General features: G+C 43.1%; 1 protein-coding gene across 1 annotated transcript in view; it reads right to left on the bottom strand.

The window, feature by feature from the left end:
* SLC6A2 (solute carrier family 6 member 2) overlaps positions 1 to 26,895 on the bottom strand; it is a 698,054-nt gene that overhangs the window by 524,008 nt on the left and 147,151 nt on the right. Inside the window, exon 5 of the mRNA XM_077458093.1 lies at positions 23,898 to 24,036. Within this exon, the coding sequence (XP_077314219.1) occupies positions 23,898 to 24,036 (139 nt within the window). The remainder of the gene's footprint in view (positions 1 to 23,897; positions 24,037 to 26,895) is intronic.

Genomic DNA, 26,895 nt, shown 5'->3' with positions numbered 1-26,895 from the left:
TACCTTCAACACAGTACACACCGATCATTTTCGGACGATTTTCGATCTTGCTGTTGTGTAGAGGTTGTTGTCTGCGTGCCCTGACCGCAGTATACACCGCTATATTCACCTCACCTATATAGCTAGTGATCTATCTTTTATAATAGAGCTTGCAGTCAGTAGTGTTAGGAGCTTGTGCGTGCTGTCTGCGTGCTCTGTACCCAGTACATACCGCTATATTCACCTACATAGCTCTTCTCTATTTGAGCCCACTTGCCATCTGCAGGAGTTATTGGAAGTTGTGTGCGCCTCCAGCACAGCACAGTATACATCTGTATATACCCCTGTATCTCTGGTGTTCTATAATAAAGGCATCTGCAGGAGTTAGTGGGTGTTGTGTGCCTCTAGCACAATATACACTACCCAACTGCTTTTTTACCCAACTCCCTTCAGGCCATTACCATGTCTGGAAGGCCGGCAAGGAGAGGCAGACAGGCGCGAGCCGATAAAAGAGGGCAAGCAGGCTCTGTGTCTAGAGACAACAGTGCTGGTCGTGGATGCGGTGCATTGTCATCAGCACGTGGCCATGGGACACGCTTGTCCTTCTTTTCGGCAGCTGGACATGTTGAGCCGCAACATGCCAACGACTTGGTAGAGTGGATGACCAAGCCCTCTTCATCCTCCTCATCCTCTCTCAGGGTACTAGTAAAGCAGCTGCCAACGCATCGTCTTCCCTCCTCTCAATGTCATCATCAGTGACTCCTTCCCTAGACCCACCACGTCCTCCTGAGGAGTCTCCTGAACTCTTTGAGCACAGTGTTGGGTACATGCTCCAGGAGGATGCCCAGTGTTTTGTAGCCTCTGATGATGACACTCAGCTAGAGGAAGGCAGTAGCGTGAATGCAGAGAGAGGGGATGCTCAAGAAGGACAGCAATCTGGCAGTCATGTTCCACAAGCTGCAGCATACTGCCAGGTTTGCTACAGCGATGAAGAGGGAGGGGATGATGAGGGCACTGACTCCACGTGGGTGCCTGGTAGGAGAGAGGAGGAGGAGGAGGCACATGTCCAACGAGGCAGGATGCCCTCCGGGGGCCAGCTTAGGGGCAGCACACCGACTGAATCACACCGCAGAGCTCCGCCTGTGCAGGGCGCTGCCTCTGCACGTTATTCTAAAAGTTCTTTGGTGTGGGCCTTTTTTGAGACGAGTGCATCAGATCGCACCGCTGCTATTTGCAACATATGTCTCAAGCGTATCTCGCGTGGCCAAAACATCAGCCGCTTGGGCACCACATGCTTGACCCGACATATGTTGACCTGCCATGCAGCTCGTTGGCAAGCGTACCTCAAAGACCCACACCAAAGAACAAAGTGGCCCTCTCCTTGCTCCTCATCAGCTGGCATCTCCAACCCCACTAGACCTTCAGTCCTCTCTGAAACCTGCTCTGAGAGGAATGAAGGTGTAGAATTAGGTGTGTCACAGCCAAGTGTTTCCGGGCACTCTGCTAGCAGTACACCCACGTCCGATTATAGCAGGCAAATGTCCCTGCCCCAGCTGCTGGACCGGCGAAAGAAGTTCACTCCCAGCCATCCACATGCCCAGCGGTTGAATGCTAGCTTGGCTAAATTGCTAGCACTTCAACTGCTGCCTTTTCAGTTGGTAGACTCGGCCCCCTTCCGTGAGTTTGTACAATGTGCGGTTCCTCAGTGGCAGGTCCCCAAACACCACTTTTTCTCACGGATGGTGATTCCGGCTCTCTACCGGCATGTGGAAGGCAATGTCCTTGCCTCGCTGGACAGGGCGGTCAGCGGTAAGGTGCATATTACCGCTGACTCATGGTCCAGCAGGCATGGACAGGGACGTTACCTGTCTTTCATGGCCCATTGGGTCACTCTTCTGGCAGCTGGGAAGGATGCAGGACAAGGTGCAGTAGTGTTGGAGGTTGTTCCGCCACCACGCCTCCAAAATGCTACTATTGGTTGTGACACACCTCTCTCCTCCACCCCCTCCTCTTCTTCTTCCTCCATGGCCTCTTCCAGTGCTCTGTCCTCAGAACCAGCGGTGCTCCGTAGGCGTTCCAGGGGCTACGCAAGTACGCAGGCAAAACGATGCCATGCCGTGCTTGCGCTGGTTTGTTTGGGGGACAGGAGCCACACTGGGGCGGAAGTTTTGTCAGCTCTACAGGGGCAGGCCGAGAGGTGGTTGACGCCACGCCAGCTTAAGCCAGGAATGGTGGTTTGTGACAATGGCACCAACCTCCTCTCCGCCCTCCGACAGGGACAACTGACCCATGTGCCTTGTATAGCTCACGTCCTTAACCTGGTGGTGCAGCGGTTCTTGGGCAGGTACCCCGGCTTACAGGATGTCCTGAAGCAGGCCAGGAAAGTCTGTGTGCATTTCCGCCGATCATTTAATGCATGTGCTCGGCTGGCTGAGCTCCAAAAGGAGTTGAACCTGCCCAAGAACCGCCTTATATGTGACATGCCCACCAGGTGGAACTCAACGTTGGCTATGCTGCAGCGGCTGCACACGCAGCAGAGGGCCATCAATGAGTACCTGTGCGACTACGGCACCAGGACAGGGTCAGGGGAGCTCGGTTTTTTCTCACCACGCCAGTGGGGCATGATCAGGGATGCATGCACTGTCCTTTCACCGTTTGAGGAGGCCACAAGGATGGTGAGCAGTGACAGTGCATGCATCAGTGACACTGTACCTCTTGTCCACCTCTTGGAGCATACGCTGCGTGGAATAATGGACAGGGCACTTGAGGCAGAACAGAGGCAGGAAGAGGAGGACTTCCTTGCCTCTCAAAGCCCCCTTTATCCAGACAGTGTTCCTGCTGTGCCACCCATCACACAGGAAGAGGATGAGGAGGAGGAAGAGGAGGAGGAGGATGATTGTGTCAGCATGGGGGTGGAGGCTGCTACTCAGCATCAGCAGCAGCAGCAGTCTTGTAGGGATGATTTACAGTCCCAAGAAACACGTGGACTTGTACGTGGCTGGGAGGAGGTAGCTGCGGATCATGTTGTCCTTAGTGACCCAGAGGACTCCGGACCGAATGCCTCAGTTAACCTACGCTGCATGGCCTCCCTGATCCTGCAAAGCCTGCGGAAGGATCATCGTATTCTTCGGATCAAGGAGAGGGACCATTACTGGCTGGCCACTCTCCTTGATCCACGGTACAAGGGTAAGGTTGCCGACCTTATCTTGTCATCGCAGAGGGAGCAGAGGATGAGACATCTCTGGGAGGCCTTGCAGAAAGGTCTGTGCAACGCGTTCCCAGAGACTGGGAGGTTACAAACTCCTGGTCCTGGACAACGTGTTGCTGAGGCATCGGTCAGAAGGAGCGGTGGAGAAGGTGGCCGTCTGACTGATGCTTTCAGACAATTTTTTAGTCCGCAGCCCCAAGGTATGATCGGTTCCAGCACCCATCGCCAGCGTCTGATTTACATGGTGCAGGAATACCTAGGGCCAAGGTCAGACTTGGACACCTTTCCCATCGAAAATCCTCTGGCTTACTGGGTCTTGAGGATGGATCACTGGCCAGAGCTTGCACAGTATGCAATTGAGCTACTGGCCTGTCCTGCATCCAGCGTTCTTTCGGAACGCACCTTCAGTGCTGCTGGTGGCTTTGTTACCGATCACAGGGTGCGCCTGTCCACCGAATCAGTTGATCGACTGACTTTCATCAAGATGAATCAGTCTTGGATCACCCACAGCTACCAAGCACCTGAAGCTGATGTAACCGAATAATTTTTTTTGAAATATCACATCCCTTCAAGACTGCCTATGCTGATGCTGAGTGACTGTCCTGTTATGTTGATTGTCTATCCTCTTCCTCCTCCGCTGATATGTTGGAAGAACATTTATGGTTCTGGGTGATGCCATCAGCCAAATTTTTCTGCCCCTGTTTAACAGGGGCGTATAAGTACAATTTTTGATGCAATGCTTTGCAGCAGGGCTAATTCCTGCAATAAAACTAGAGTATATGGGAGAGGTTGCAGTGTTGTGGCACCAGCACCAGTGCCTAAGGCCCAATTTTTCTGCCCCTGTTTAACAGGGGTGTTTAATTACAATTTTTGATGCAATGCTTTGCAGCAGGGCTAATTCCTGCAATAAAACTAGAGTATATGGGAGAGGTTGCAGTGTCGTGGCACCAGCACCAGTGCCTAAAGCCTAATTTTTCTGCCCCTGTTTAACAGGGGAGTTTAATTACAATTTTTGATGCAATGCTTTGCAGCAGGGCTAATTCCTGAAATAAAACAAGAGTATATGGGAGAGGTTGCAGTGTGGTGGCACCAGCACCAGTGCCTAAGGCCCAATTTTTCTGCCCCTGTTTAACAGGGGCGTTTAATTACAATTTTTGATGCAATGCTTTGCAGCAGGGCTAATTCCTGCAATAAAACTAGAGTATATGGGAGAGGTTGCAGTGTCGTGGCACCAGCACCAGTGCCTAAAGCCCAATTTTTCTGCCCCTGTTTAACAGGGGCGTTTAATTACAATTTTTGATGCAATGCTTTGCAGCAGGGCTAATTCCTGCAATAAAACTAGAGTATATGGGAGAGGTTGCAGTGTCGTGGCACCAGCACCAGTGCCTAAGGCCCAATTTTTCTGCCCCTGTTTAACAGGGACATGTAATTACAATTCTTGATATAATATTTCATAGGAGGGCCTGTTCCTGTGCCCACCCAGAGTAACTGTGAGGACTTATAGTGTTGTGGCACCAGCACCAGAACCACCAAAGGTCAATTTTTCTACCACTGTTCAACAATGGCATGTAATTACAATTCTTGATATAATCGTTCACAGCAGGGCGCTCCAGCGCCCACCAAGAGTCACTTTCAGGGCTTACAATGTTGTGGCAAAACCAACACCTTGTTCCGCCATTTCTGCAGAGCATATAGGGCAGGCCCCTACTTTCAAACATCCAACTTACAAACATCTCCTACTTGCAAACGGAAGGAGACAACAGCAAGTGAGATGAAAAAAGATGGACGACAAAACAAATTATACAGGGGTGATAACCCTTCCCTATGTTTCCCAAAAAGCTTAAAAATTTATTTTTTGACTGGAGCTACACTTTAAAAATGTACCAGTTGAAAATTACAAACAGATTCAAATTAACACAACAAACCTACACAGTCCCTGTCTTGTTTGCACCGCCTGTATACTGCTGTTCTGAGTATATAGGGCCTGGGGGCCACACGCATTTCCTTTTTTTAATATGGGTACGGGGTTCCCCTTAATATGCGTACAAGACCCAAAGGGGCTGGTAATGGGCAGGGAGGGCTACCCATGCCATTTTTCTCAATAATTTTCAACCATATTGCAGGAACCAGATATAACATTAAAATGCAAGCAGCTTTAAATTACGTTATTTCCTTTAAATGTCATTTTGTGCAGGGACTGTTCTAAACACGGGAAACACGTGGCACTTCACAGGCATACTACAGGCACCACCCAGGCACCATATTTAAAGGAATATTTCACATTTTTTTCCACTTTAATCGTCATTAAAATCAGTACTCCCGCCAAAACGGCCGTTTTTAAAACTTTTTTTTGCATTGACCCATGTCCCCTGGGGCAGGAGCCAGGTCCCCAAACCCTTTTTAGGACAGTATCTTGCATATTAGCCGTTAAAATTAGCACTTTTCATTTCGAACGTTCGAGTCCCATAGACTTCAATGGGGTTCTAACGTTCGTACGAATTTGGGGTCCGTTCGAAAGTTCTGGTGCGAACCGAACCGGGGGGTGTTCGGCTCATCCCTAGTCCTTAGTCTTCTTGTCTTTAGCAAATTGTTTGCGGTCTTTCTTGTGCATCATCTTCAGAAGAGGTTTCCTTCTGGGATGACGGCCATGCAGACCAATTTGATGCAGTGTGCGGCCTATGGACTGAGCACGGACAGGCTGACCCCCCACCCCTTCAACCTCTGCAGCAATGCTGGTAGCACTCATACATCTATTTCCCAAAGACAACCTTTGGATATGACGCTGAGCACATGCACTCAACTTCCGCGGTCGACCATAACAAGGCCTGTTCTGAGTGGAACCTGTCCTGTTAAACCGTTGTATGGTCTTGACCACCATGCTGCAGCCCAGTTTCAGGGTCTTGGCAATCTTCTTATAGCCTAGGCCATCTTTATGTACCACAACAAATCTTTTTTTCAGATCCTCAGAGAGTTCTTTGCCATGAAGTGGCATGTTAAACTTCCAGTGACCAGTATGAGAGAGAGTGAGAGAGTGAGAGTGATAACACCAACTTTAACACACCTGTTCCCCATTCACACCTGAGACCTTGTAACACTAATGAGTCACATGACACCAGGGAGGGAGAATGGCTAATTGGGCCCAATTTGGACCTTTTCACTTAGAGGTGTACTCACTTTTGTTGCCAGCAGTTTAGACATTAATGGCTGTGTGTGGAGTTAATTGAGAGGTCAGCAAATTTATACTGTACATTCACTACTTTACATTGTTTTTTCTTCAGTGTTGTCACATGAAAAGATATAATAAAATATTTACAAAAATGTGAGGGATGTACTCACGTTTGTGAGATACTTTACATTTAATTGTAAAATTGTCGACATGACTTTCAAAATTTTTTCACTTAAATCGTAACTCCACTTTTGTCGAGAAAAAACATTCCCCTCTGGGTGATCTATGTACATTACAAGGATTATAACAAAATTTGTTGCAGATTCCTACCTTTTGTTATCACCCTCTGTGATTCTCTGTGCCTCTGTACTAAGTGGGTCTATTGGGAGTGGTTTCATAATTATCAGTCAGCTGGAGCAGCTGCAGAGCACTAATGAGGAAATCTGCTTGGCCTGCATCCCTTTAGACATGTTACTATTGAAAGTATCTCTGCAAAAATGAAATTTGTGTTGCAGGGGATGCCTGAAATCTGACTTGTATTTTAGGCAGAAATCTGGGAAAATTGGTGAGCCAATCACACAATCAGGAAATTATGTTTTTGGGGAATGGTCAGTACACACTCTGTGTACAGAACAACTCCAGGTAGCCATATTACAATGCATTCTCAGAAAATTACAGTGGCTGCAGATTGAAAAGAAAAAGTTATTTTTAATAATATTCAATTACAATTTGATTTGAGTCACAATTATATGCGCTATATTTTTTCTTTATTTGCAAACAATTTTCCCCACGAAAGTGGAGTTACCCTTTAAAGTGATACTAAACCTAAAAACTTTCTTTTTACCTTAATGCATAGCTTATATTAAGGTAAAAAATGTTTTCCGTTTCCCTGTGCCTCTCCTTCCCTGTGTGAAGGGGAAGAGATCCGCGCTGTGCACGGCTGCATCAATTCTTCCTTCTCTTCCTCTTCACACAGCATACGAGCAGCAGCAGGAGCCATTGGCTCTTTCTGCTGTCATTCAAATACAGTGAAGAGGAAGTGTGCCTAAGCCCGCTGGGTAAATCTATGGAGCCACACACATAGACACACATAATTACATACTTACATAGTAGGTGAGGCTGAAAAAGACAGAAGTCCATCAAGTCCAACCTACCGTATGTGTGGGATTATATGTCAGTATTACCTTGTATTTCACAGGTCGAGAGCGAGCACTCACTCTGTGTCCCCATAACAAATGAATTGCTATGGGGCCACATACAGAAGAGGAGGGGCCAAGATCGCCACCGGGCACCAGAGAAAAGGAGGATCAAGGCCACTTTGTGATATACCTCTGCACAGAGCAGGTGAGTATAAGGTTTGTTATTTTAATTTAAAAAATAACATTTAGACTTTAGTAACACTTTAATGCCTGGGGACTAAATAGCTGGTTCTGCAAACACCTTCTTAAACAAATAACACACAGACATTGACATTTAATAATTTAAGGTGACTTTAAGACCATCAGAGATCCTGCACTTGACTCCTCATCAGTCAAACGTCCACCTAATCAGGTCTTAAATTGTTTCCTCCACAATAACGACCTATACGACATCTGGAAATGCCAACGCAGATAGTGAATACACGTATTACACCCTATCCCAAGTCTCATACTCCAAAATACACCTTTTTAGCACAAATAAAAAGACTCAACATATTTAATCTTCAATGGTTGGTGACATTAAGTGGTCTGACCACACTTTGATCAGTATTGACACCCTTGAAGACCCAATATTCCCCACCTCTGGAGGCTAAATTCTACCCTTGTTGCAGATCCCAAAATTACCGCTAGATGATCAAGGATGCCCATTAAAAATTCTTTGAATCCAATGAAACCACAGATGTCACCACACCTCTGCTATGGGCCTCTTACATATACTGCAAAAGGGGCATTCTTATTTAGTTAAATTCTTTTGACAAAAGTCAGAGGGCCCGTCAAATAGAAGATGTTTTAAAATCCATTAAACTTAAAGATGAGCAAAATTAACTTAACCCTTCCCCTAGTCTCTTTTCTTTCCTGCTTTCTGAAAAACAAACATCATTCCCTCTTACTATATAAATATGATCTCAATTTTAGACGAGCTAAAGCGCTGCGCAAACTGTTGGCGCTATATAAATCCTGAATAATAATAAATATTGCTCATTAAGGAATAAAGCCGGAGCTCTTTTAGCTAGACATGTAATACAGCAATGCATTAAAGCCAAAATAGCCTCAATCCAACATGCCACTACTAATGCTCCATTGGCCAACCCACAGGATATAGCAAACACATTTAGTGATTATTATTGCTTGCCATGCAATCTACAAAATTATATATCCACCCCCAACCATTTCACACTGCTATAAGGACTTTTCTTCATCCAGTTAATCTCCCCAACTTATGCCCAGCCCAACTCCAATCTATTGGATCAAACGCCAGAGAAGGCATTTGATCAAGTGAATTGGGCGTTCTTAAAGGCGGTACTACAAAAATATGAAATTATGGGGTGGTTGCACTCAGTAATTATGTAATTTAATTCTTCTCCATCAGCCCCTTTTTCAAGCTTTTTGACATTTATAGTACCAGTTGGGGATGCCCCCTCTCATCTATCATCTTTACACTTGTCACTGAACCTCTCACAGTACTACTACAGTGAGCCCACAGGTGAGCAGATGACACATGATCCCCCAGGCCGTGGAGTCTAAGGTCCAGCCAGTATCCTTCCAGGGACCCCCTCACGAGGGTTTTTGGCTTAGCTGCGTGCTGACCCCAGGTCATGACCCCGGGTTCACCCTGCTCACTAGGGGAGTACCAGAACACACTGTCAGACAGTAACCCCAATTCATTTCAGTTCATGAGAGGTCAGGTTAAAGTAGGTTACACAAGGGAGCTCAGAAACAAATGTTGCTCAAGCAACCAGAAACTGGTCTGAGAGGAGTTTAAATAGAGAAGCGCATGGGGAGCTGGACAGGAAGTAGCAGGAAGGAATGATATATTAAGCAACAGGTGAAGCCGGCGACACCCATAGCTGCAGAGTGCAACCAGAGCTGAACAGAAGCTAGTGGGACAACAGGTACCAGCCGACATACAGCAGTAAAGGTCAGAAACAGACTAGCTCTGCAGCTGATCTGTGACAGTACCCTTCCCCTGCTTACGAGGTCCCCCTACACGTCTGGGGGCTGGCAGATGGAGTAGCTTCCCTCTGGAGTATTTGGAGTCCAATATTTATTTAATCTCATACTGATCTGTGGTATCAGCCACAGGAGTGAGGTGAGAAGAAGGGCGAGAGAAGTGATTGAGGACCAGTGGCCAGAGCAGGGAGACGTGAAAGGCATTGGGTATCCTGAGATGAGAGGGCAAACGGAGCTTGAAAGCAACTGGATTGATCTGATGGAGAAAAGAAATGGACCAATGAAGCGAGGGGCAAATTTCATTGAGGGCACCTGGATGTGCTTGGTAGGAAGCCAAACTCTATCTCCAGGCAGGAACTTAGGAGCCGGACAGTGATGACGATCTGCTGCCGTTTTATGCCTGGAAGCAGCTAGATGAAGATTCCCAGAGACTTCTTTCCAAATTGAATTGAAGGACTTTGAGTTTCAACTGCTGCTGGTACAAGAGGAGACATGGGAACAGGAAAGATGGATGCTGCCCGTAAACAGTGAAGGAGGGAGATTTTCCAGAAGTGGCATTGGAGTGATGGTTTAAGGCAAACTCTGCCCAGGGAAAAAGGTCCACCCAGTCATCTTGATGGGCTGAGATGAAGGCACGGAGAAAACATTCTACATTTTGATTGACACGTTCCGTTTGCCCACGTTCCAATTTAATCCCAAAGGAGCTGGCCAAGGCTCTCCAAAACTGAGCAGTAAATTGAACTCCTCTGTCAGAGATGAAATGTGAAGGCATCCCATGAAGATAAAATATCTCCTTAATGAAAGTTGTGGCAAGACTGGGAGCAGAAGGTAGGCCTGGGAGAGGAATTAATTGACACATTTTGTACAACCGATCCACCACTACCCAGATCACTGTAGAACCTGTTGAGGGGGGAATATCCAAGATAAAATCCATGGAAATACAATGCCAAGGTATATCGGGAACTGGTAAGGGCAGAATCAACCCAGCTGGGGCGGACGTGGAAGATTTGAATAGTACACAAACTGTACAATCTTAAATGTATTCCTTGACATCCTTACAAAGAGCATGCCACCATGTGCCCAAGCAAGGAGGAGGGTGTGTAGTGGCTAAAATAAAATGTGGAGGGATGATGGGACCAGGATCAAGGTGATTCTCAGAATCGTTGACATCAAACGACCTGGACAATGCATCGGCACAAATGTTTTTGGCACCAGGACAAAGGGTAATGTTGAAATTGAAGCGGGCGAAGAAGAGGGCCCTGCAAGCTTGGCGTGGATTCAAGCTCAGATTGTAAATACTGCAAATTTTTATGATCAGTATAGATGATAATACAATGGGGAGAACCCTCTAATAGATGTTGCCATTCTTGAAGAGCTAGTTTAGTAGCCAATAGCTCACGATCCCCAATGGTATAGCTCCTCTCCGCATCCGAGAACTTCTTGGAAAAGAATCCGCAAGGATGAGACTTGCCCTTCTGAGCTTGGAGTAGCACGGCACCAACTCCTACTGAAGAGGCATCAACCTCCAGAGAAAAGGGTATCGTAAAGTCCGGAAGTAGGAGAATTGGGGCGGAGATGAAGGCTGCCTTGAGTTTGTGAAAAGAATTAATGGCTTCAGGGGACCAGATCCGAGCATTGACATCCTTGCGGGTGAGAGATGTAATAGAAGCTACCAAGGTGGAGTAATTACAAATGAATTGGCGATAGTAATTGGTGAAGCCCAAAAAGCGTTGAGTGGCTTTAAGACCAGAGGGCTGGGGCCACTCAGAGATGGCTCGAAGTTTGGCTGGGTCCATGAGGTGGACCTGATATAAGATTATCTAGCCCAGGAATGGAACTTGTGTTTGTTCAAATAGACACTTTTCCAATTTAGCATATAGAAAATTGTTCCATAGTTTCTGAAGCTCAGCTTTTACATGAAGACAATGAGTGAGTAAGTCTGGTGAGAAAATAAGAATATCATCCAGATATACAAAAACAGACATACAGAAGGTCGCAAAAGATCTCATTAACAAAGTTTTGGAAGACAGCTGGGGCATTGCACAAGCCAAAGTTCATCACAAGATATTTACAATGTCCATCCCTGGTGTTAAAGGCAGACTTCCACTCGTCTCCTTCATGGATTCTTATTAAATTGTAGGCCCCACTATGATCCAACCCCGCAGTCTGTCAGCAGTTCTTCATGGTGATGGCGTTAAGGCCCCTGTGGTCGATGCATGGACGGAGTGAACCATGTTTTTTCTCTACAAAGAAAAACCCGGCTCTGGCAGGTGAGTTGGCTTTCCTGAATGTATTCAGATATGGCTTGTGTCTCAGGGATAGATAGAGGGTAGACTCTGCCTCGGGGAGGAGAGGTCCCAGGTAACAGATCAATGGAGCAGTCATAGTCTCTGATAGGAGGAAGACAACTTTTTGCAGACTGATAATGGGAAGGCAACATGGGCGTAGTGGAGGTTTCGGCCAGAGGAATGGAAGGAGGTGGTAGTACCTTGGAAATACATTGTTGCTGACACTGAGGACCCCAAGCCAATACTTGTCCAGAGTTCCAATCAAGATGCGGGGAGTGTTTCTGCAACCATAGAAGGCCCAGGGTGATGGGAGTGGAGGATTGAGGCAGAATTAGGAAAGAGATTTCCTCACCATGCAAAACCCCAATGCATAACACAATAGGAGGGGTTTTAAACCGGATGAGGCTCATTGGCAAGAAGGAGCCATCTACTGAGTTCATGGAGAGGGGTATAGCCAAGGCAACAAAGGCAATGCCCAACTCGAAAGCCAAAGATTGTTCACTGAAATTCCTGGCAGCACCAGAGTCCACGTATGCAGAGAGTTGATAAGCATTTTGAGCCCAGTGGAAGCAGACAATATTAAAGGATCGGTCTAGATCACCTCCAAACGAGTGACCTAGACCCTGCTATTATTTCAGATTTTTGATGCTTAAAGCGGTACAATTATTTTGCCGTTTTATATTGTAGGCCTGTAATTCTTAGGAATAACTCACTTAAATCTGTCCAAACCAGAGTATAGTAGACATCCCGGTATGATACAATTTGAAAAACATAATCATTAATTAAAATATAATAACTATAAATAATTATACCAAATAATAATATAATAATAATAAAAATTATTCAATAATGTAATCAAATCAAAAACACTGAAATTTGCTCAGTTGCAGAATTGTCACTGTCATTACCTTTCAGTATTTGATGATGGATCTCCCCACAAATCACTATCGCTCAATTCTGTGAGTGATTCTAATTTATTATCGCTGTTTTCTAGCTGGTCTAAAGCCACTTTTGATGTAAAGGGACAGTTTTGGTTGCTATGGACAATCTCCAGTTTCCAGGCAGAAATAACTGTTTTTATAATATAAAATTGCATGCAGGGCACTGGACAGACCACTAGGGACAAAAGGGATGTGAAATAATTTCATACAGCAATGTAAACTGTAAGATTACATTATACTGTATGTAATGTGTGTGTTTCACTTTTTGAATTTGGCACCTTTCTCCGCCCCCATGCATCGCAGCGCTCACAGGGAACGGAGCTCGGCTCTATGATACATCGAGTGGAGGATGAGCCGATCACACAGCGGGGGGACATTGCTGGATCCAGGGGATAAGTAAAGCACACTTCCTGGACCCTGCAATGCAATCCCGAGTCTGGCTTGGGGTTACCGCTTTTGGTTCTGAAATGCCACCCTGAGCCAGACTCGGGAATACCGCCAGGGGGGTTAATGTCAAAAATGTTGTTGGAAATGTACATTAAAATTTTACTGTAATTTGGTATACACTACAGAGCCGACACTCAACCTAGGGTTAACATTAAAAAATGAAAATAGTAAATAAATGTAACAGTTTCAAAAAAATATAAACAAATCTGACTGCCCCATTATAAAAATTATGATATAGGGATCTAACGAGCAGTGTGAATAAATGCAAACCCAGAATTCCAAAGAATGTCAGAGCCACTGGTTCATCTAATTTCTATTAAGAAAGGTGTTAATGTCCCACTCCACATTCATTCCGAGTGGGGAGTGGGACTGTAACTCATATATCCAGTATGTTTCAAGACATGAAACAGTCCTTGTGATAGCTGTGCCTCTCCGGGGGAGATATATCTGTCGATAATGAGAACCTCATTACCTGTAGGATCACGATTGTGATGATTGTGCGATTGGTTCTCTGTAGTGCCTAGGTACACTGTGTGTAGTGTCACCATTTTTTATTTTGGCAATGTGTTCATTTACTCTAGTAGTGAATATGCGGATTTTTCGACCCACATATTGTTTGCCACAAGGGCATGTTATCATATAGACAACATGCGTAGTGGTACATGTACACAATTGTTTAATCAGGTACACACGACTGCTGACATTTGATTTAAACTCCAAAGATGTATGTCTACCTCGTGTGTTGTGTGACAAACAACACACTTCTTGCAGGGGTAATAACCCACTAAATTGTGAAAAAAGGAAGGATGAACAGGTGGATTGATAATATTAGGAGCAATTTTTCTTTGTAGGGAAGGAATTCCTCTAAAAGCCACCTTGGCTTGTTCTGGCAGTAAAGGTCCCAAAAAAGGAAAAAAAAATGTTTTAAAGATTCTGAGCTGCCATCCCATAGGAGGAGGATGTCACCCATATATCTAGCCCACAAGACTAATGGTGGTCTGTCCTCCGAATAGACGACATCCTCCTCCCACTTGGCCATGAATAAATTGCCAAGGCTAGGGGCAAATTTTGCACTTCTGTTGAAGGGAATATCTACGGTCAAACCAAAAGTAATTGTGTTTGGTGGCGAACTCTAGTAGTTCTATAATATGCTTGCACTGTAATTTAGTAATGGAGTCATTGTGACTTAAAAAATGGTTAACTGCTTCAATCCCCAACGTGTGGGGAAGGAGGCCACATCAGCTGTAGCCAATATGCAGTCTCCTCGTATGTTTATACTTTTCAGTAACCTAATGGTATCTCTGGTAGGGAGCCTGTCTAACTAGTGGTTGGAGGTAGAAATCAATATAGCGACCTATGCTGACTCAGGACCACAAGTGCAATGTAGAAGACAAATGACACAAAATAAAAAATAAAACCATAACATATGTATTAAAAAACTAGGCATAAACCAGCATGTGCACCTGGGCGTTTTGTAATACATATGTTATGGTTTTATTTTTTATTTTGTGTAATTTTTCTTTTACATCGCACTTGTGGTCTCCTTTTCTTTCTTTTCACATTAGATATTTACCGTTGCTATCACTTTCTTTATGTGGTATTTTTGCTGGGTGAAGGGAGGGGGATTTTCTTCTCTCCTCTCCACCCAATGGTTAATTCCTGAACTTTATGTGGCCACAGGTGAGTTTCTCATTGGGATCTAATGACACACATGATTTACTCATTTGTTTAATGATATGTTCCATTATTTTGTTTGGCACAGTATATATATCTGTATGTATCTTTAGCACCCTAGGTATGACTAAGTACCATATCTGGTGTGAAACGCGTCAGTGGCTGTGCAGTTAGTCTGTATTGCCATCTGATGCTGTCCAGCGTCCTATTTTTCCATTATCTCTGTTGCAAACAGAGCCAGCACGCTGCCTGATTGTGGAGACAGCTGTTCTTAGGAGAGGTGATCACTTTGGATCGGTGCACTCCCATGCCATTTTGGCTATGACTGGAAGTAAGCATTGACACATCTAATCACCAAAGAGCTGTTTCTTATTATGGGGTATGTATTACTGTATATAAATGCAGTGGCTGCAGTGGACAAGCACCCCAGATGATATCTTATTAGACTAAATGCGTCGGGACGGGCTCTGCTGATGCCACTGTGTCATATTTTATATCAAGCACTTTTTATCTTCACAAATGTGAGTGTTTCTTTTATACATCATAAATACTTTTTTACTGAAATGGAATTACACTATGTGGCCTACTCTCTCCTCTTTTTCCTATAAACCACACCACACGGGAGAGATCACTCATCTGACTTCCTGTTAATACCCCCTTTGAGGGCTATTCATTAGAAGTATCGTTGTGAAGGACCACAGGAGTTTATACCCCTAACCGGAGGTTGTATATGTTGATGACGGTATCCCCTGGTGTGTTACACCACAAGCTTGATTGACTCATTAGGTCGGGGGTTTCAAACTGGCAGCCCTCCAGCTGTTGCAAAACTACAAGTTCTATCATGCCTCTGCCTGTGGGAGTCATGCTTGTAACTGTCATCCTTGCAATGCCTCATGGAACGTGTAGTTTCGCAATATGGAGTGCTGCCAGTTTGAGACCCGTGCATTAGCCGTATGCCTGTTTGGGTTCAATCTTTTTGGTAAGCCTTGTACCTATTGGTGGTAGATCATCTATTTGCAACTTTGTCTACACAAACCTTACATTTTAAGTCACTATGATATTACGTTTATTCATTTATGGACTTTGAATCATTTCACTTTATGGACTTCTGTTTTATTTTTTTTATTCTATTATATTCAAACAATTGATTTCTATATTAGAGACATGTCACTTTGAGTATTGCAATGAGTTGAAGGTCTCTTCACTATTTTTCAAACATCCACCTTGTCTAAATATTCAGTCTTGGTTAACTCTAAGCCTTTGTACACACGATCGGAAATTCCGACGGAAAATGTCCGATCGGACCATGTTGTCGGATAATCCGATCGTGTGTGGGCTCCATTGGACTTTTTCCGTCGGAATGGCCGACCAACAAAGTTTGAGAGCTGGATATAAAATTTTCCGACAACATGATCCGATCAGACTTTATCCAATCATTTGTAGAGAATTCCGATCGGACAAAGTGCCGCGCATGCTCAGATCAAATTACGAGACCAAAACTAATGGCTACTAGCCTGAACGTAGTCCTGTCGTAACGACCGAATGTCATCACGTTCCATACAATCGGATTTTCCAGCAACTTTGTCCGACCGTGTATATGCAACACCAGTTTTGGACAAAATCCTTTGGAAAAAATGCGCCCGATTTTGTTGTCGGAATGTCTGACCGTATGTACAAGGGCTAAGACGGGCAGCACAGTGGTGTAGTGGGTAGCACTTTCGCTGATTCGATTCCCAACCACTACCTGCCTGGAGTTTGCATGTTCTCCCTGTGCCTGCGTGGGTTTCCTCCGGGCACTCTGGTTTCCTCCTACACTCCAAAGACATGCTGGTAGGTTAATTGGATCCTGTCTAAATATGTATGAATGTGAGTTAGGGGCCTTAGATTGTAAGCTCCTTGAGGGTAGGGACTGATGTGAATGTACAATGTATATGTAAAGCACTGCGTAAATTGATGGCGCTATATAAGTAACTGAAATAAAAATAATAATAATAAGACAGTTTATTAGCACTGCACTTTTCACTTATTGTGGAAAGCACAGGGCTAGTTTGTAACTATCTATCTACACTTTTTCACAATTATTAGTTTTTTGCCTGCAAGTATTATCAATAGCAGCCAATGTCAGGAGGTATAAACTGCATATACATCTCATTATCTATGCTTTTGGTAACTATTGTCTGCTTTTACCTTCTTCATTACACCAGCATGTTAAATTCTCTGGATCTTTTCAGGGTCACATTAAGCTTTTCTCTAAATATGTGCTGTATTATACAGGTTTTCAAGCAGAGGTTATGTATATCATACTAAACTGAAATGCTAAAAACCTGTAAGTTGCAATTCTTGTCAAAGGAAGTTTATTTATAGTTGGATTTCAGTATAAATTTATGATTAAGCTGACATTTTAATGCCCCCTGGAGAATTGTTTTCCATACCTAAACTATGCAGTTCCTCAAAAGGGGCAATGCAAACAGTATTCTGCTAGTATGTTACACAACATTAATTTTCTCCCAGAATGCTAATTTTAAAATTATTAAAGCTGGACTCTAGGCAAATGAAAATACCTACTGAGGTACTGCTTTTACTGAAAAATGAATGGTGTTTTTCTTCTTTTTTATTTCTAGTGTTATGTAAATATTTATAAGAAAGTAATAGTCCACCAACTGTATGTTGGGTAAAGGGGTGACTGACATGCAGGGCTGGTTTGTCTTGTCAATCCACACCTTTTTCCAATGACTGGCACATCCACCTAGCATTAACCCAGCATTCCTCAAGAGTCATTATAGGCTTATCAAGCTTTCTTGCTTTTATATATATATATATATATATATATATATATATATATATATATATATATATTTATATACATACATACATATATACATACAGTATACACTGAGCAAAATTCTAAATGCAACACTTTTGTGTTGGCCCCTATTTATCATGAGCTGAACTCAAAGACCTAATGACTTTTCCTGTGTACACCAAAGGCTTATTTTTCTCAAATATTGTTCACAAATCTGTCTAAATCTGTGTTAGTGAGCACTTCTTCTTTGCCGAGATAATCCATCCACCTCTCAGGTGTGGCATATTAAGATGCTGATTAGACAGCATGGTTCTTGCACAGGTGTGCCTTAGGCTGGCCACAATAAAAGGCCACTGTAAAATGTGCAGTTTTATCACACAGCACAATGCCACAGATGTTGCAAGTTTTGAGGGAGTGTGCAATTGGCATGCTGGCTGCAGGAATGTCCACCAGAGCTGTTGCCATTGAATAGAATGTTAATTTCTCTACCATAAGCCATCTCCAAAGGAGTTTCAGAGAATTTGGCAGTACATCCAACTGGCCTCACAACCTCAGACCACGTGTAACCACACCAGCCCAGGACCTCCACATCCAGCATCTTCACCTCCAAGATCGTCTGAGACCAGCCACCGGACAGCTGCTGCAATAATCAGTTTGTATAACCCCAAAATTTCTGCACAAACTGTCAGAAACCATCTCAGGGAAGCTCATCTGCATGGTCGTCGTTCTCATTGGGGTCTCGACCTGACTGCAATTCATCATCGTAACCGTCTTGAGTGCGCAAATGCTCACACTCAATGGTGTTTGGCACTTTGGAGAGGTGTTCTCTTCATGGATGAACCACGTTTTTTACTGTACAGGGCAGATGGCAGACAGCATGTATGGTGTCACGTGGGTGAGCGGTTTTCTGATGTCAACGTTGTCAATCGAGTGGCCCACGGTGGCAGTGCGGTTATGGTATGGGCAGCCATATGCTATGGACAGCTAACACATGTGCATTTTATTGATGGCTGTTTGAATGAACAGAGGTACCGTGACAAAATCCCGAGGCCCATTGTTTGCCATTCATCCATGACTATTGTCTTATGTTGCAGCATGATAATGCACAGCCCCATGTTGCAAGGATCTGTACAGAATTCCTGGAAACTGAAAACATCCTAGTTCTTGCATGGCCAGCATACTCACCGGACATGTCACCAGTTGAGCATGTTTGGGATGCTCTGGATCGGCATATACAACAGCGTGTTCCAGTTCCTGCCAATATCCAGAAACTTCGCACAGCCATTGAACTGAAATGGACCAACATTCCACAGGCCACAATCAACAACCTGATCCACTCTATGAGAAGGAGATGTGCTGCACTGCGTGAGGCAAATGGTGGTCACACCAGATACTGACTGGTTTTCGGACCTCCAATACAGTAAAACTGCACATTTTAGAGTGGCCTTTAGACAGATTGAACAATATTTGAGAGAAATAGGCCTTTTGTGTACATAGAAAAAGTCATAAATCTTGCAGTTCAGCTCATGATAAATAGAGACAAACACACAAATGGTGCATTTATAATTTCGCTCAGCATATAGTATATATATATATATATATATATATATATATATATATACATATATATATATATATACATACATATATATATATATATATATATATATATATATATATATATATATATATATATATATACACTCACACATACATACATATTTATATATGTGTAAGGATTGAGAGACTCAATAAAATTGGTGGACTTTGTGGGCACATAATGAGAGGAGAAATCAATAAAAACATATACAATTTTATTACAAAATAAATAAAAAACATATAAAAAAACATACAAACAACACCCTGTATAGACACAGTTTCCAGTTACCCAATAGTGCAGTTTCAGAAAGCTGAATTGAAAGTATAAAATTTGACTTTGTAATATGTCTAATAAAAGAGAATTGATCCAGTAACATCTCCAAAAACTTGCTTGTCGATGAATTTCACTAAATATTAGCTTGCTCGGGACAAATACTGGGTAGGTGCTGGTAAATCTGTAAGTCGGGTTATAGGGACACCTCACAAGACTAGACAGACATCCAAAATGACAAAGTTCCAAGTCTCATATATATGTATAAGAAGGCGATACATATGCATGTCATATGTTAACTGATATATAACAAGTGTGTGGATTAGAGATGTAGAAATATCAGAGTTTAGGCCAACACACAAGGGTAGATTATCATAGGCTATAACTAAAAACCAGCAATACAAATTGTGGCCCCAAGATGCTATAATATATCAAATGGATAAATACACAGAATTCTACAAATTATGAGAGGCAAAAGCACATCTGAACGTATAAATATAACACTTATCCCAAATGGGATGGCCTATTTTTAAGAGCCCAACAGACAGTGCCATGTAGGGGATGGAGAGTACACCACCTTGGAAGCTGCTCCAGTGTATACAGCTATCCTCTTAGGCTGAATTCACACCTATGCAGTTTTAGTGCTTTTTGCATTTTGCAGATTTGCACTACAGAAGGTGTTCCATTGGAAACAATGTTAAATAGACTGTAGTGAAAATCTGCAAAATGCAAAAAGCACTAAAACTGCATAGGTGTGAATCCAGCCTTAGGCTCCATTTACACATAGGCAATTTAAATTGGAATTGCTGCAATTCTACCCACAATTCAAATTGCCTAGGTGTGAATGCAGCCTTAGGCTCGATTCACATCCATGCATGTTGCTTTTGAGCGTTTTTGTAGTGCTTTTTGCGGTGCTTGTCGCGTTTTTTGACAGACGTTTTTGCCGTGATTTTGCAGCGTTTTGCGTTTTTTCTTTTTTCTTTTTTTACACTGTGATTGCTTAGCAACCAGATATATAAAGTGAAAAAATATGAAAAAAAAAAGAACGCAAATCGCTGCAAAAACACTGTACTTTGATGCAGGTCCATTGACTTCTATTACATGCAAAACGCTGCATTTTGCATGAAAAAAAGTCCCTGACCCTTTTCCAAAAATGCAGAGGCACAAAAATGCATTGATGTGAACATGTTCCATAGGAACCCATGTTAAAAAATTTCCCTGCATTTCTGCAAAATGCAAAATGCATCAAAAACGCGTTAGTGTGAATCAAGCCTAAGACTGGATTCACACCTATGTTTTTTTAGTGATTTTTGCATTTTTCTGATTTGCACTACAGAATGTGTTCCATAGGAAAACATGTTAAATGGACTGTAGTGCAAATCTGCAAAATGCACTAAAACCGCATAGGTGTGAATCCAGCCTAAGGCTGGAATCACACTTATGCATTTTTAGTGCTTTTTGCATTTTGCAGATTTGCACTACAGAATGTGTTCCATAGGAAACAATGTTAAATAGACTGTAGTGCAAATCTGCAAAATGCAAAAAGCACTAAAACTGCATAGGTATGAATACAGCCTAAGAGCCCTTTTGTTAGCTTGACCGCTGTTTTAGCACATTTTCGGCCTCTAACAGGCCGCTTTTAACCCCTTGCTAGCAGCTGCAGGAAGGGCTGAATGCGCCCGTGTAGCACCGCTGCCGAAGCACTTTGGCAGCGGTGCCCATTCATTTCCATGGGCAGGGGCAGTGGAGGAGCAGTCTATACACCGCTCCTCCACCGCCCGAAAGATGCCAAAGATGCTCCTTGCAGGACTTTTTTTTAATGTCCTGCCAGCGCAGCGCCCCAGTGTGAAAGCACTCAGGTGAAAGCAGTGTGAAAGCATTCAAATAAATACATTTCTAGGTGTGAATGGAGCCTAAAGCCACATACACACTATCAGATTGTCTGCTGATTTTTTCCTTCAGGTTTACCAAAACCATGTAGTACAAGGGCCTGCCTGATTGCATACACATTGAAACCCCTAAGGTTTGACCTCATATTATATGGTTTTGGTAAATCTGATGGAAAAAATCAGCAGATAATCTGATAGTGTGTATGGGGCTTTAGAGCCCTTTCACACTGATCCGGGGGCAGCGTTAGTGGTAAAGCACTGCTTTACTGCTGCTTTAGCAGAGCTATTCGACTGCTGGCAGGACGCATTTAACCCCCGCTAGAAGCCGAAGAAAAGGTTAAATGTGCCAGTGTAGGGCTGCTGCCGAAGCACTTTGCAGGCACTTCGGCAGCGGTGCCCATTCATTTCAATGCCACCCCATTCATTTCATTGGGGTGGCAGGGGAGGCTTTTTTCAGGCGCTTTACAGGCACTTTTTTTAGCCCTTTAGCGCCTGAAAAACACCTCAGTGTTAAAGTGGTTGTAAACCCTTACAAACCACTTTGACCTACAGGTAAGCCTAGATTAAGGCTTACCTGTAGGTCCAAGAAATATCTCCTAAACCTATACGGTTTAGGAGATATTTGCCCGAAGACAGGCACCGCTGTCTACGGCGCATGTGCCGTAGACAGCGACGCGCAGGCGCACTGAGCGCGGCATTTCCAACAACAGAGCTGCCGCGCGTGTCGGCTCCCGTGCGCATGCGCGGGAGTGACGTCATCGCGGCTCCGCCGAATGACAGCGGCGGAGCTGCGAGACCCCACCGAAAAGATGGATGCGCCAGACTACAGGGGACAGCAGTGATTTCGCTGGCTCCTGTGTCAGGTAAGTGACACATAATGGGCTACTATGCGATGCATAGTAGTCCATTATGCTTTGCCTTTGCAGGGAATGAAAGAGGAAGTAAACCCATCAGGGTTTACTTCCTCTTTAAAGGGGTCTAAGTAATTTTGCTTTTTGAATACTGTTACAACCTTGCCAAATAGATACTATGATACTGTGAAAACCAAGAAAAATAGAAAAAAATTACATGAAATATGCAAATCCTAAGGGACACGTGCTGAAGGAAATATTCACCTACATCAGCACCTTCTTCCTTACCCCCTGCCTGTTCCTCAACATACCATTGCTGCAATGCATTTTAAGTAGGCAATGACTCATTTGCAATCTCCTTGATATGTATTTTTAAAGCCAGCAGATAAACAAACAGTAACTGAGCAAGCTTGTATTTGATCATAAAATTAGGTATATAGAATTGTATATGTTTTTAATAATAAGTTCATATTCTGCATATACTAGTTTCAGTTTTACCACTTGCCTGAAGTTCAGCTTTTAAGAAAAGGTCATTCAATTTTTTTGAACAGCATTAAAAAGTAGTCAAATTATTGTAAGTAACTATTGTCAATGTATGTTAACATGTCTATGGATAATTTATCATCATATATGCATATCAGATATACGTATTTACTTAATATATTTGAAGAGCCTGCTTCCTACTTTGTAGTCCCACACAGTACTTATACTTTACAGTTCATTCCACAAAGGCAAGCTTATGGAGACTTATGCATTTTGTGATTTGGCTTGTTAAAGGGGGCTTCCAGATTCCAATAAGCCCCCTTCCTGCAGACCCCCACAACCACCGGCCATGGTTGTGGGGAAGAGGCCCTTGTCCCCATGGGGACAAAGTGCTTTGAGGGCATGTGAAGGGACTGTGCCCTGGTATTGTTCAGGAAGGGGGCACTCGATCGCCCCCCCTTTTTTATGACCTGCCAGGCTGCATACTTGGATAAGGGTGTAGTATGGATTTTGGGGGGACCCACGCCAATTTTTTTAAAACATTTTGATGTGGGGTACCCCTAAAATCTATGCCTAACCCAAAAGGCTGTTATGCATTGAAGTGCACACAGTTATTTATTTTATTTTAGGCATTCTTTTCATGAGTTACACACAAGTCACACCCAAATCACATCTATATTATGCAAGTGCGACTTTTATGAGGGTTTACATTTAGGTCTATGGACCGCAAGTCACATGGTAGTCCGATCAAAGAAGTGCAGGAACTTGAAGTCACACAGATATGAACGGTTATCATAGGGAAACATGGGGTGCGACTTGCCATGCAACCTTGGGGTCCAAAGTCACATGACAAGTCGCATAAGTGTGAATGGTGCCTTATTCACTGAAAACAATGCTCTACTCTAGTGGGTACTATTTTATCACATTTGAGAAAGCAAGATACATTGAAGATACACTGAAACACTGAAAAGCCTCTGTAGTCAACAGTCCCCAAATACCAAAAAAAAGAAGGGAAATCACCAGCTTTACTTTTAACAAATTTTAAGGGGCAACTTTTACCAAACTTCAGTGGCTTTATCTAGTACTGAGAATTTAGGAAATTTGATTTTGGAATTATACATTATAAGTTGCTTTAAAAAATGTACTCACTTTTCCTGATGTCTTTACTCCTTTCCATAAGCTGAAAAATAGGACTATAAGAACAGCAAAAAGACACAAAGTTAACTGCCATCGTGGGAGGCCAAGGTCATGAATTCCAGCACTTTCATGCAGATGCAGCACTTCACGTCTATGGTAAAACAGAACATAACATAAGGAGATTTCCCGAAAAACAGCCTTTTCTTATTATCTAGATAACAGCTGGAAGTGGTGAACAACATTCTGCTTTTCACATTTTAAAGATTATTTAAAGAAAGCAGAAAAAAACATTATTATTATCTTTTTGTTTAAACATTAACAATTGAAAAGATTTTAAAGGATTGGTCCAAACAAAACAGATACAGTATCTTACTTAGAGGAGGAGTGTACTTTTCATTATCTACAAGCTTCTTACACATGGGGACTCTCACAGCAAGGTCTAGGCAATTTCTGCCAACCCTACATTTTTACATGTTCTTGCCTCCTACTGTTTCATTCCAATCTTAGAGTGTGTTACACTTTAAATGGAATTCTGCTTCCTGAAGTCTATGTCTGCTGAGACTTTTCTTTATAGAGTTATATTGCTTCTATGAAGCCTGTGACCAGTTGTGGCTTGCATTGCTTATCCATTTGAGTGGTGTACAAGACAAGCCTGTAAACAAAACATAAAGCCTGTATAAGTGTCTGTTTAACTATACATAAGATATTTGATATAATAGGTGAAAACATAGACAGAAAAGGGTGTAATCTCCCCAGCAATGAACATTTCTCCATTTCTCTCCTTATTAAGGCTTTCGCTATGCTTTGGAGATGGGGAACTGGAATATAATAAAGGTCTGACTTTGTAGCTGAAAGATCCCATTTGGATTTAAAAGAGAACTAAACCCTCTCAATTAACATTAACTAATTTTGATGCTTATTCTAAAGGTGTAAAAAAAATACTGCACTGTGAAAAAATGTGTTGTACCCAGCTGCCAACACTACTGAAGACAGTACAGTAACATGCAAAAATTAAAACAAAAAAGTGTAGCGCTTAGGTGGCAACAAACCACATGAACCAGTAAAGCCCCATACACACTATCAGTTTTTCTGCTGAGTTTTTCCTTCAGATTTACCAAGACCATGTAATATGAGGTCAAACCTTGGGAGTTTCAATTTGTATGCAATCAGGCAGGCCCTTCTACTACATGGTTTTGGTAAACCTGAAGGAAAAACTCAGCAGAAAAACTGATAGTGTGTATGGGGCTTAAGGCACTAAGGTGTCCTTTCTATTCACTGCTTCATTCTCCGGCATTCACAGAGGAGATCTTTCTCCTCTGTATGCCAGTTTATAAAGCGGAGTAGATCGCTTCACCCTTGGAGAAGTGAAGCGATCTACAAACGCTTCTAACACTGGAGAACGGCCCCTAATACTGTAATCTCGTGAGACTTTACAAGATTACAGTACTAGAAATTCACCGTTACACATAGATGTCAATTTATTAAGCAGTGATAAATTATCACAGCTCAATACACTGACACACGGTGTGATTAATGTTAGTAAAATAAAGCGTCCCCCTACATAATATATACATGTATACACACACAGACATTATATATACATGTATATACACACACATTATATATATATACATATACACATTATATATATATATATATGTATATATATGTATACACATAAATATGACAGGGGGACATGGTTACAGTGTAGGGGGGTCTGAACGAGGCATAAGGAAGTTAATTATCTTCCTCTTTCCTCCTCAGATCCCCCCAGATTCTCTCTTCACTCCCCGGTTCTCCACCTCTGAGCTGGTGAATCGGGGAGTGTGAGTTCTGATACATATCGCCAGTGAAGCGCTGAGATCCTAGCTTCATAAACTGGCCGTTACAGTGTCATTCTATGAGGATTCTCAGTGTGCAGAGATAATCGGTGGGAGAACAAGTTCAAACACTTCTCCCCCTGATTATCTCTGGTTTATAAACTGTTTATGGGCTGTGATCAGCGGCGATTCTCTGGATCTCCACTGATCACTGCTTCATAAACGGACACCTAATTCAAGCAAAGAAAATTACATACACTTCAAAAAAAGAAAATATGTGTAAATTCCGTTGTATATCAAGAGATCTTACTCCCAGGTGGAAGAGTGCATGAACCTCATGCACACAAAAGGTTAAAGTAAATAAAATTAATTTAACATATACAGTCCATCAAGTGAACATCTAACAGTCCTTGAAATGTGTAATATCAATCACAATTCCAAACTTGAGGTGACGTGAAAAAAGGTGAAATTCAACTTCTGATGTGTAGAATAATACCACCACCACCGTGATAAAGAAGGGGAGAGGAGGCTTACCAAATGACGTGGACTCAGAGGAAGGCTCTCGAGTCATATGGGCCTGTAGGTTAGCAAACCAGATAATCATACATCTAGTATGTAATCTCCCACAAGTCTTCAGGTCATGAAATCATCCGTAGCGATCCTTCTATTTACTTTAACCTTTTGTGTGCATGAGGTTCATGCACTCTTCCACCTGGGAGTAAGCTCTCTTGATATACAACGGAATTTACACATATTTTCTTTTCAATACTCTCTGACTGTTGTGTTTGATCACAGATCAGGGTAAATGGCCAATCACACCCGCCCTTTACCATGTGATCAGCTGATCACATGTAAACAGACTTGCAGGTTATCATCAGTCCTTTCCTCCCAAGACTGTCAGTACATTGTTTACACTAATAATCAGGGTACTGATCATCAGTGCCCTGATTATCAGTTCAGACCAATCAGTGCAGCCTATCAGTGCTCATCAATGCCGCCTATCAGTGCTGGGGGAAGTGTGAAGTCCAGCAGTTGAATGATCAAATTCAGCTGCTTAGCTTTACAACTCCCACGGTCCACACAGTAGGGGAGGGGTGGGAGTATAAGGAGCTGATTGGCTATTTATTCTCCCATCCGTGTGAGGGGGGAGGGAGGGGGAACTGTCAGCACAGGCTCTGAGCTCTATAAGA

Source organism: Lithobates pipiens, unplaced genomic scaffold (assembly GCF_037356315.1).
Source record: "Lithobates pipiens isolate NorthernLeopardFrog02 unplaced genomic scaffold, aLitPip1_a1.2 Scaffold_10, whole genome shotgun sequence".
In the NCBI taxonomy this organism is placed as follows: Eukaryota; Metazoa; Chordata; class Amphibia; order Anura; family Ranidae; genus Lithobates; species Lithobates pipiens.
The sequence above is the reverse complement of the archived record's forward strand: the minus strand, read 5'-3'. Positions and strand labels throughout refer to the sequence as shown.